General features: G+C 37.7%; 1 protein-coding gene across 1 annotated transcript in view; it reads right to left on the bottom strand.

Moving 5' to 3' along the window:
* The window catches only part of LOC140150241 (uncharacterized), a gene marked incomplete at its 5' end in the record, with an annotated part of 102,873 nt that overhangs the window by 32,217 nt on the left and 57,488 nt on the right, over positions 1–13,168 (bottom strand). The window contains 5 exon segments of the mRNA XM_072172246.1: positions 2,083–2,203; positions 2,205–2,752; positions 8,370–8,386; positions 8,389–8,941; positions 12,394–12,628. Coding sequence (XP_072028347.1) covers positions 2,083–2,203; positions 2,205–2,752; positions 8,370–8,386; positions 8,389–8,941; positions 12,394–12,628 — 1,474 coding nt within the window.

Here is a 13,168-nt window from a genome sequence, read left to right as displayed (position 1 = left end):
CATGGGATTTTTACTTTTAGGACAATATTGCTGCTTATTATTTCAGCAATGCTACATTGCAAAATAGTGCAAAATATGAAAGAATCTCTGGATGCAGTTGCTATGATACCCATTCCCACAATGCCACTCTCTATAGTTATATATAGTAAGTATTATAACAGAATGTACGTTGATGAAATTAGCACAACAGATACAAATACATACATAAAGGAATTAGGGTAGGGTGCTGTGAAAAAGGATATGTTATACCATGGGCATGTGTAGGGTATAGGTACTCAAAGCAACCTCAAGGTGGGGCAGGCATCTGAAGAACTGGGTTGTGAAGGGAGAAAGCCACCAAAGTGTTTTTCCATCCAAAAAGGGCTTTATTTTTGACTGACATGGCTGCTTCTGAGCGAGGAAAACCTGGGAGCTCCTGAGGTTGGATGGAGGGACTAGATTTTTACAATTTTTTTTAAATTTAAAGGACATCTACTGGTCTTCACAATTACACCTGTTGGGCAGTGATTTGGTGTGATGCACCCATAATTGAGACAACACAAGGCATCTACTTGTGTGTGTGGTTTTGGTGCACCAACAGGACAATAATTTCCTACTCCCATTCCAGAAAAATAGAGTACTAATGTTTTGGAATGAAGAAAATATTATCCATTTTACTGGCAATAAAAGTCAAATTTTAATATTAAATGGCTAATTTTTGGATATAAAGGTCACAAATACCAAGACTTGGTACAAGTCTGGGCATTCAGAATCTGAGGAGTATTGTGATAAGATTTTACTCTCACAAAAATTTAGTGTTTTTTTACTGTAACCAGGAGTAGGGTTTAGGAAGAATGCAATGAGTTGTGGTTAGAAGGAGCTCATGATCAGGTTTGAAATAGGGCAAGGAATCAGAGGACAAGTCTTTAAGAATACAGCCACTATATAATTCCAAGTGTAGAGGATCAGGGCTATGTTTTAGTGTTATGAATAGGGCAAGGGTTAGGGTTAGCAGTAAGGATAAAGAAATGCCAGGTTAAGGTTAGGGTTGCAGTGGCAGATCCTTTTCTTAAAGGTGGGAGGTCCTAAGATGCCCACCTGATATGGTGGCCTGTCACCAGGCCCATACGTAGGATTTCATTTGGGGTGGTGCTGATGTTGAAAAGTCGACCTTTTTCCAAGGGGGGCAATTTTGAGAACAGTGGACAAAATTTGGACTTTTTTGTCCTAAAAATCGTAAAAAACTCGCTACACTCGCAAATTCTGAAATTTTGGGACTTTTTATAATACTTTTCCAAATTGGGGGGGGGGGTTGCGTTACAAAGATCAAGGTCAAAGGTTATTCTATCTATTGATGTAATGTAATAGGCAAATTATGATTAGCATGTATTAATTGCAAATGCTTTTATGAAAAAAATGGATCAAATGAGAAGAGTGATAGGACCATCTCATATTCAAGGTAGAAGCTGGAGCAACAGTAATCCTATGGAAGGTAGAATGGAGAAAGGGTCAAGGGTCGGGTCACAACTTTGCAGAGAGGTAGGGGTACCATTACATAATCATGATAATTATTGTTATTATAATGAGAAATGCAGTTGACTTGAATCAATCAGATTCAACCGTTTGTTTGTCTATGTTGGTCCGTAAGGGACCCACACTTGATTGAATCCATGGCAAACTTCATAGTCTGTACCTAATATGCAAAATGCTCACGCCAGGCTAGCCTAGCCTATAAAAAGCATGCTAGCCCATCTCAGTAAAAATAAATGAAAATATAGCAAGAAATAGAAAGTATATTTCATCCAAACAGTTGATTATCATGATAGTAAGTAGACTGCATTTCTCATGTTAACCCCCTGAGCACTACCTGCCAATCTAACATTGCCTCTGATTGGTCATTTACATGATATCTTCACTTTAATCACCAATCAGAATGGAGCTCTGCAAATAATTCACCCCAATTTTTTTGCGTGGTGTGAAATTATTCTAACAATGTTGCTGATTGGTCCAATTGATAATGAAAACTTCTTTTTGTCCAATCAGCAGGTTTTTCTCATGAGGTTAACATACATTGATATGATTACAACCCTTTAGTTATCTTACCTTTGTCATTCTTGGACAGAGCAGGAACCTGAGGCAGCTGACGGTGTTTTCTAGGTGTACTCGGTGTCGATGAAGGGCTCCCTCCACTACCATGTAAAGGACTCGGAGAATTTGGTAGACTGGGACGTATCTAACGCATGCATTGGCTGTCTGGCATGATTTCTACTATAACTACTATGTCTTTCATATTCCATTTCTGTTCTTGCTTCTGAACGACTTCGTCTATGTACCTCATCTCTCCTACTTGGGGAGCGTGAGCGTCTTGAGCCTGAGCCTTGCATCCGATCATATTCATATTCAGTAGGTGATAGTCTTCTCCGTCTCGGTGGTGAGTCTCTTTGTCTTATTCTATCATCCCCTGGCCCTTGATAATGAGCATATTGTTCCGCCAATGTCATCTCACGATCGACAGGCGTTTTGCGATAATCATCCATAGCAACAGGAGTTTTACTACCATGACGGTCATCATACAAATCGTCCCTATTACGTAGTCTATCCTGTTCTCTAGAAGACCTATTCCTATCCCTTTCCATACCTAACTCTCTTGTGGGTGAGGGTGTTCTTGGTCTACGTGTACTTGGTCTTTCTGGCACTGCTAAAGTACTTTGTGACCCCCTACGACTTCTCTCAGGTCTGCTACCTGTTAGTTCCTCAGGTGAAGGCGGTACAACTGCAAGAAAAAGATAGTTGCTACATTTTAGTCAGGGTATAATATATAATTTGTTTTCTATTAAAAACATGTACATGATATTTATCTTTTGTGTGGAAACTTAGTTTACTTTATCAAATATTTGCAATAATATCTGTAAGACGTTGCCATATTGCTATGAAGAGACTTGATGAACACTACATCATGTAACATGATATAACATGATGAACACTACATTGTGTAACATACTGAATTGTATTTGCCATTCAATTTTGATTCCGCTTCAAATATTCAGACTTGCCAACTTCTAAAGAGAAATCTATAGGTCTGCTTCCTGGAATGATTGCAGTTTAGTTTTCAGATTTGGCATTAAAACTGGCCTAATTCCCTCTGATCACGACGTAAGATTTGGCATTAAAAGTGGTCCAATTCCCTCTGATCATGATGTCAGATTTGGCATTAGAACTGGCCCAGTTCCCTCCCATCATGATGTCCAAATTGTGAGCAGCAAGCAAGTAGCATGATCATTGAATGCGTCAGAATGAAACCTACGTGTCAGTGTAGGCTTGCTCAGCTGGTCACTACCTGGCTATTGATACCAAACTGTTTGGAATTTTGCCCGGCTCTGAACTAGAGCTAATGCCTGTTCCTACTGAAGAAGAGATGCGGTTTGTTTAGAGTGTTACCTGGTCATATGCTCAGTAGAAACAGATTGGCATGATGAACATGTGGATGAGATGGCCGAGTGGTTAAGGCGTTGCGTTGAAGGAGTGGCCACACTGCAACTGTCATGTGGTAGATCATGCGGTGCAGCAATGGCGTAACAATTACTGGGTATACCGGAAGTTCTGTGAACCATTGCAATTTATTTACGTACCCAATCATGACCTAGAAGCAGCTTACTGGTCACAAAAGTTTGATTGTTGGCTACTATAAACATTAAATTTCTGGCCACAATAATTACAATTTGTCCTATAAAATTGATAGTTTTCCTTGCAGAACTTGTCTGGTTATCTCGTGGGCCAGCTTAAACAGCAACCAAGAAAATGGCTTGTTTCTACTGCATGCACCCAGCATTATACATAAACACCCATGTAGATTACCCAGTACTGTTTCTACTGAGCTTATTACAACACACTCTAACACTCTTAGTAGAAACATACTGATCAGATCAGCATGCACTCTGTACCCTACCTACATAAACTTAAGGGTGAATTAAACATTCATGCTTACCCTGTACTTGATCTGATGATAGCGATATTTAAAGAAGGGGAAATGAAATAATTGATACATTAATTATCTTGCAATTAACATCTGACTTAATATATTACTTGAAATCCAGATTTTAAAAAGTCACATATACAGCTTTCAAGATGCAATTAGAAAGAGGGAGTTTGGAAATTCCCTAAAGTGAGGTTTGTGAAATTCCCTAAAGTGAACAAACAAGCTTACTAGGGGACAGAAGTTAGCTGGGATAAGTTTCTGAACTTCAACTTCAAACTTAATAGTGCATCTAATTGTTAAAAGAAAATAATACAAATAGTTCTGTAGAAAACACTGGGAAAACTTATACAAAAGAACAAAACTGAATTAGAAATACTACTAAAGAAGCAGGGGCAAAGTTTACTGACATTAAAAGTCTTTAAAGAAAGTATTTAAGAAATAATGCAGTAAGTATCCTAACCACCCAAATATGTGTTAGAGGTCGTCAACAGATCTGATCATTTTTGTAAATTGTGCTTTTTTTTTGCTAAAATAAACATGTTGTTGTTGTTGTTTTTAATTTTTTTTTTTCTCCTTTCAAAATTTAGGACATTTTAAAATTGTCAGTAAACCACCCATACGAGATCTATGATTTGCATTTGAAAAACATACAGTCAAAGGAAAGAACCAATGAAAATGGTGGTTTATACAAAGCAAGATTTATCAATTGATAATATCATAACCAACACACAGATTGTTTTGCTTGGAGTACACCCATACTAGTAGGGGTGGAGTGGCTAAAATGTGCCCAAAATATTGCTGATTATGCATGTTCCTGAAAACCCCATGGTGTGTGCACACCTCACCCCCAGGATACAACCATGGTTAGCAACAGAAAATGTAAAACTAAACCTTTTTCTGCATTACTATAGGCTGTCTCATCTCAAGTTGAGAGTAATGTCATGTTGGATTTCCCGGTGACAGATTCAAATCGTATCTGCTAACCAAATCCCATGGGACATATAAACATGTGTGGAGGGTGATTTGTCCATATGCTGGCTACGCAACAGCGTAAATACACTGATTAAAGTCTGCCTCTGCTAAATCCAACATGGCATTACTCTCAACTTGAGACAAGACACACTATTAAAGAAATAATAGACAGCATTAGGTGAACAAATGTGTATGTGGTACGTAAACATATGATGTCACATGGTGCTGTGTAGCCAATCAGCACTCTTGAATTTTACGAACTTCATCCCGTATTCATGTACCGCATTCACATTCATTCTCCTAGTACAGTTTACTAAGTCATAAACAAAAGAGAAATAGAGCTTGAGCTAGACTAGTCAATAATTTTTACAGCATGTTAAATTCAAATCAACTCTATCTATAGCTTGGGTACACTTATTGGTATAAAAGTGTAGACAGAGTTTGACATAAATAAAACTATGTGTGGCTACACTACTAGTTTAGATTCAAAGAGAAGCTTAAAGAATAACCAAAACCAAGATAAAAACTTAAAGATACTAGCCAAAGATTTACCCATTTGATCTATATAACACAAAACGATTTCTACGAGATTCCAGAAAAATACACAACTAAATTTATTTAAATCTGGAATCTGGAGTAAGCATCAACAATAGCTTTCAATTGTATAAAACTTTCTAGATACAAACATTTTGAATGACAAAAATGCTTCATAGTTTGTCCAGAATACCCTATAAACAGGAAATTTAAAATCTTTCATACTTTTGATTATAATGGGTAAATCTTCAGTTAAGCAGAATTTTACTGTACTGAAAGCTTTAAAGAAAATAAAGTAACTACATGCAACATATGGGAGGCAAGCACCTGTTAGAACTTTGTTAAAATTACCACAAACTTTTAAGTCATTTTTTAAATTTGAAAAACCAAAGCTACTAACTAAAACCAAAAGAGCATGTTCCATGTGGAAGACAAACAAATGCACTCAAATTGATTTTTTCAGGATATGCGGAAATAAAATGAAAACATATTCACAGCAATGGGGCTTTTGAAAATGTGCAAAATGGCCATGGATTCATACACATAAAATGCATACATGCATTCTCATCATCACATGGGTATCAGTAATCACTGTGGAACAAACAAGGGGTACTAGTTAGGCATATGCTGACAAAATAAGAGTACAGTTTGTTTGTCTTTATAAATGACATGAATCAAATGGTATTTATAATGGTTTATCAAAATTCCTTTTGCCAGATATACATACTATCATGGAGAGCTAATGGCATATTTCATTTGAATCGGCCTTATATTTGTGGACAATTTAAGAAAAGTTTTCCACAAATGGACTTGGCTAGGGTTAACTCTCTCCACGCAGGTGTCGACTGCAGACGACAAGTTTCAAACTTTTTTTTTAATTGAAACATTTCATAATTGTACATTTTCATGATCATATTTTGAATCAGCATGAAAAATGCATTAAAATGGGTACAAAGTGTTGACAACAAGTTTCAAAAAAAATTTTAATTCAAAAAATTAAGAATTGTACATTTTCATGACCATATTTGGAATCAGCATGAATAATGCATTAAAATGAGTACAAACAAGCCTAGTATTGGTTTGGTGGTTCTTTTAAGACAGCTCTTAAAAGATAGCTCTTGATAGTTTGAGATAATATGTCAAAACTTATATGTTGAAGCCTATGGCTAACACACAGAGCATTAGGCCTAAGCCCTGCCCAAATAGTAAGTGATAACAGTGCACATATGCCTTAGTAAGGTGTTTTGATAAACCTTTCAGTAGCTTTTGGGTTTCCCAACCAAATTTTCTCTTTGGTTAGTTTTAATCCAACAAAATACTTCATTGACTTTGAGGGAATGGGATGGATGGTTTGACCAATTTAGCATTTTACTTTGTCACATGTTATACACATAACTGAAGACAAAATAGACTGCTTAGTTGTAGACTGTACATGGGGTGTTTCACTACTAAATTACTATTCCAATAAATGGTAGTTAGCACAATGTTTGAAGCGCTTATACCTGAGATGAAAATACCAACATACTGACTTTACATACTGTGATTGTGAAGCTCCATTAAGTTTTAAGTTATGAAGTTTGCACACTATTCACAGTACTTAAGTGAAGTTGTAACACTTCGTGAAACACCCCCATGGTAGTATTCCTACCAAAGAGCTTAGACTAGGGGAGTCCCAACTCCACCACATTTCACAATCCAATATGGTGGATTTCCCAAAGCACATAAAATGTGTGGAGCCTGCACTCTCTTAGTCCAATCTCTTTGATGTACATGTACTGTATACATCATAAATACATGAGTTCCTGTAATCCAGAGGGGGTACTTCCATGTCAAAGTATACGGGATGTGCCATACAAATGGGTCCGTTTTTCACAACAAATTCCTAGATATGGGGATAGGTTTGTACAGACAATCCTTAGACATGGGTTAACGTTGTGAAAAATTACCCTAAAATTAAAAATTACCCTTAGAAAATGGGGTATGGTTTTTTTAAGTTTGGATGGCACACCCCTGTCAAAAAATAATTCAAGTACATCCTGGCCTGTAACTTACGATGCCTATCAATCAAAATCTGAAATAAAAAGAATATTATCAATGCATCGTATGTTACCATGGGTTTGAGCCAGCACATTTTATCACCAAAGCTGCCAATGATGTTGAGACTAACATTTAGTGTTAAATCTGAGATTGGAATGCTTATATCTTTCATGTGTCTGACACTTGGCTGGTAGTCTGAACTTTAAGGCAGTTTAAAAAAAAGTGTTGTTATTTTTACAAGCCAATGACATCACTTCTAAGATTATTTGCTCATTATCCATACTCATGTAACATCTTACTTGATTGGGCAATTATCTGATTCAAGCTCACCTGTGGGAGTCTTTTGACTTGAGTGAGCCATTTCAACCCAACTCATCACTTGGTGGTGCTTTATATTTTACTTCCTCACATACACACAACAAGTGTAGGAGCCATCAGCTTAAAGATTAGTGCAGTCAAAATGGGATTTTCCATTTTCCATTTAAAATCCACACTACCCCTGTGGAAGATTTTGGAAGTATCTTCCACAGGGGGAGTATGAATTTCAAATGGAATGAGCACATGAGGCAACTCCCTTCCACGTCTAAGAAAAATTCAACCTGAATCTTCCACAGAGGGAGGATGAATTTCAAACAGAATTGGTTAAAATAATTCCATTAAAAATTCATTCCCCCCTGTGGAAGATATTTCCAAAATCTTCAACAGGGGTAGTGTGGATTTTAAATCCTGATTTCAACCTTAATGCAAAGTGTTAAATCAAATCAAATCAAATCAAATCAAATCAAATCACTACAAATCACTACAATTGTACTCCATAAGCAAATGTTAGTGTGATGTCATAGGCATTTTTAAAGCCCCATTATGCACTTACCAATACCAGATCTACGGTGGGGTGTGCGATCACGCGTGGATCACCAGAGCCTCTGTTTGGCTGGCGTTGTAAATAGGGATCATCCGATCTCATCTGACCAGATGACATCTGACGAGGGTCCGATGACATCTGATGAGGGTCTGATGACATCTGACGTGGGTCCGATGACATTTGACGAGGGTCCGATGACATCTGATGAGGATCAGACGACATCTGACGAGGGTCCGATGACATCTGACGAGGGTCAGACGACCTCTGACGAGGGTCTGATGACATCTGACGAGGGTCCGATGACATCTGACGTGGATCCGATGACCTCTGATGAGGGTCCGATGACCTCTGATGAGGGTCCGATGACCTCTGACGTGGGTCTGATGACCTCTGATGAGGGTCTGATGATATCTGACGAGGGTCTGATGACCTCTGACGTGGGTCTGATGACCTCTGACGCAGGTCTGATGACATCTGACGTGGGTCTGATGACATCTGGCGAAGATCTTCTTCTGGCGGTGGACTGCAGCTGCTGCCATAAGATGATATACTGGCACCATCACCAATTCCAACAACAGAACCTGTGTGTGGAGGATAATAGATTTGTCAATGTTTTCAGTGCAAATGATGGTTAGATCATTGCTGTTTACTTCTACACTGGCCATGACCTTTCAAGACTTTGAAATGGACCATTCCATCTTCACTTCACAAACTTTTAGGTGTTTTTTAAAGATTACAAGAGCTCTTTCCGCCATTTTAGTCCCCATGTTTAACACTCCAATGGAGCTGTATTTGTCTCTCCCTGTTGGGTGTTGATCTATTGATGTTGCATCAAAGAGGGTTGATACAGAATTTAATGTTACTATACTGATCAACATGTTAAAAGATCCCAAATGTTCAACTCCTTTGTTCAAAGGAAAATTGTTTCAGTATTTTGTAGCTACAAATCTAATAATACAATAAGTACAAGCAATGCTATCTACAGAAGATATCATTCTGATCTTCTGAATACTGGGAGTAGTCTAATGACATTTTCATTATGCCATCTACAATTTAAAAAACAATATCACTCTCAATAATAACAATCCTTGAGCATGCCGGCCTGTACTTTATTTTCCAATGTGCTATCTACTTAAGATTGTACTCTTAGAACCTTATAACCAAGAGCTCTACTGATGTTTTGTTATATTCTGAAGATAGCATTCAAAATACTTTGAGTATCAACCCTCTAACAAATTATCCATTGATAGCACTAATTGAAGTACTTGAGTATCCAGGCCTCTACCTGAATTTTCCATTATACTATCTACTGAAGAAAGTATTGTTAATAATGGAAGGATTTGAAAACTGGAAGTACTTGATACTCAGACCTGAAGTTGCCATTATGCTATCTACTGAAGATTCAAGTATCCATTGCAGTCCTTTTTTTACACTGAATACTCCCAAGTACTAGGGCATATCATAGCATTCTGAATACTGAAAAGACTTAAGTTTCCATGCTTCTAGTGAAAATGCCATTATGCTATCTTACTATTTGCTGAAGATAGCAATCTGCATTGGAGGTACTTGAGTATCCAGACCTCTACTGAATTGCCTATTTGCTATCTACTGAAGATAGCAATATGCATTGGAGGTACTTGAGTATCCAGACCTACTAAATTGCCTATTTGCTATCTACTGAAGATAGCAATCTGCATTGGAGGTACTTGAGTATCCAGACCTCTACTGAATTGCCTATTTGCTATCTACTGAAGATAGCAATCTGCATTGGAAGTACTTGAGTATCCAGACCTCTACTGAATTGCCTATTTGCTATCTACTGAAGATAGCAATATGCACTGAAGTACCCGAGTATCCAGACCTCTACTGAATTGCCTATTTGCTATCTACTGAAGATAGCAATATGCATTGAAGTACCTGAATATCCAGACCTCTATTGAATTGATTGCCTATTTGCTATCTACTGAAGATAGCAATATGCATTGAAGTACTTGAGTATCCAGACCTCTACTGAATTGCCTATTTGCTATCTACTGAAGATAGCAATATGCATTGGAGCTACTTGAGTATCCAGACCTCTACTGAATTGCCTATTTGCTATCTACTGAAGATAGCAATCTGCATTGGAGGTACTTGAGTATCCAGACCTCTACTGAATTGCCTATTTGCTATCTACTGAAGATAGCAATATGCATTGGAAGTACTTGAGTATCCAGACCTCTACTGAATTACCTACTTGCTATCTACTGAAGATAGCAATATGCATTGGAGGTACTTGAGTATCCAGACCTCTACTGAATTGCCTATTTGCTATCTACTGAAGATAGCAATCTGCATTGGAAGTACTTGAGTATCCAGACCTCTACTGAATTGCCTACTTGCTATCTACTGAAGATAACAATATGCATTGGAGGTACTTGAGTATCCAGACCTCTACTGAATTGCCTATTTGCTATCTACTGAAGATAGCAATCTGCATTGGAAGTACTTGAGTATCCAGACCTCTACTGAAGTGCCTATTTGCTATCTACTGAAGATAGCAATATGCAGTGGAAGTAATTAAGATAGACCTCTACTGACGTGCCTATTTGCTATCTACTGAAGATAGCAATATGCACTGAAGTACCTGAGTATCCAGACCTCTACTGAATTGCCTATTTGCTCTCTACTGAAGATAGCGATCTGCATTGGAGGTACTTGAGTATCCAGACCTCTACTGAATTGCCTATTTGCTATCTACTGAAGATAGCAATATGCACTGAAGTACCTGAGTATCAGACCTCTACTGAATTGCCTATTTGCTATCTACTGAAGATAGCAATATGCACTGAAGTACCCGAGTATCCAGACCTCTACTGAATTGCCTATTTGCTATCTACTGAAGATAGCAATATGCATTGAAGTACCTGAGTATCCAGACCTCTATTGAATTGATTGCCTATTTGCTATCTACTGAAGATAGCAATATGCATTGAAGTACTTGAGTATCCAGACCTCTACTGAATTGCCTATTTGCTATCTACTGAAGATAGCAATATGCATTGGAGCTACTTGAGTATCCAGACCTCTACTGAATTGCCTATTTGCTATCTACTGAAGATAGCAATCTGCATTGGAGGTACTTGAGTATCCAGACCTCTACTGAATTGCCTATTTGCTATCTACTGAAGATATCAATCTGCATTGGAAGTACTTAAGTATCCAAACCACTACTGAATTGCCTATTATGTTTTTTGCTATCTACTGAAGATAGCAATCTGCATTGGAAGTACTTGAGTATCCACTACTGAATTTGCCCATTATGCTCTTTTGCTATCTACTTAAGATAGCAAACTTAAAAAAGTCATACTATTTTTTCATTTTGGCGAGTCAGTGGCCTCTATGCATTGGGGCATCTTAAAACATGTACATGTGTACACCAGAGCTTTTAGTGAATGCTCATGATTAGAAATTGAACCCAAGTAAATGCACATTGATGTCACTGATGCACAAAGGTGAAAAAGTATAGGCAGTAGGCACAAATCAGAAATACATACCTCATATTAAAACTGGGACTGTGCTATATTGCTTGTTTTTAATACCTCATCTAAAGATTCCTGCCATTTGATTGGTTAAAAGCGCGGGCATAGTTTTGACTATGCTCGCAAAAGTAACTATTCCCCGGGCATAGTTCTGCATGTGCTTTGTTCCCAGCGTAAAATGATATTACACATGCGTTAATGTTTTCGCGCGCTATAATTACGCGGAAATCGCAGATTGTAATCTGTGCCGTTCGCATTGAAACTATTAATTTCTCTCTTCCCAAAATCGATGCTTTTAAACAAACAGATGACAAGAATCTTTAGATTTGGTATATAAAACAAATATTGACTGCTTTTTATTCGGGGCATGGTTAAAATTATAGGCCCTCGGAGATCACCTTAGGCCTATAATTTTAACCATGCCCCTCATAGCAGTCAATATTTATACTATCTGCTACTTTATTCATTTGAGGCTGTACTGTACCAGGAAAAACAAACTTATCTGTACGTACCTGTGACAGCACCAACTGCGTCATCATCTGTGACGTCACTATCTGATAAGCACCCCGCTGATGCAGGCGATGAAAGCGGTTCACCACGGTTGTTGCGACCGTTGCGTACAAGCTTCAGCTGACGTCGTGGAAGGGAGGGCGAAGGTAAAGGCGGGGGTATCTGGCTGTCATGGTGGTGTAGGGAATGCCAATGGGGTTTGTCGTCAAGGGGGGCAGTTTCTAGTGGAATTAGTACCTAGTAAGAACAAAAGAGAACAAAACATAATAAACAAATATACAACTTGTGTATTAAACAGAAGGCCATCTAAAAGATGTGTTTTAGACTTTTTTACTGTTAGCTAGTACCAAACATTTTCAATTTTCATTTTCTTTGATTATCCACCAATATATACCATATTTGTTTTGTTCCTAATTTTTTTGGCCCCACAACAATATGTTATGGGCAAGACGAGTGGGTGGTCAGATATGCAGTGGGGTAGAAGCAAATCCACTCTATAGCCTACACACAATCTCATGTACTATTTAATTTTGTCTCATGTTATTTGCATGTTTATGAATATTAATGAGCTAATTTACATATTTTGTTTCAATCCATTAATCCACTCTGCAGCCTACATGCAATAACTGATTAACTTGCAACTCAGTGGGATGAGAGCATATGATCCCCTCTTGTGCTATTATAGTTATGTGCCATGTTATTGCACATTTATGAATATTAATGACAAATTAATTAATTAGCATATTCTTTTTATTTATGAAACTTTGTTGTGGGCCC

Source organism: Amphiura filiformis, chromosome 4, assembly GCF_039555335.1.
Source record: "Amphiura filiformis chromosome 4, Afil_fr2py, whole genome shotgun sequence".
NCBI lineage: Eukaryota > Metazoa > Echinodermata > Ophiuroidea > Amphilepidida > Amphiuridae > Amphiura > Amphiura filiformis.
The sequence above is the reverse complement of the archived record's forward strand: the minus strand, read 5'-3'. Positions and strand labels throughout refer to the sequence as shown.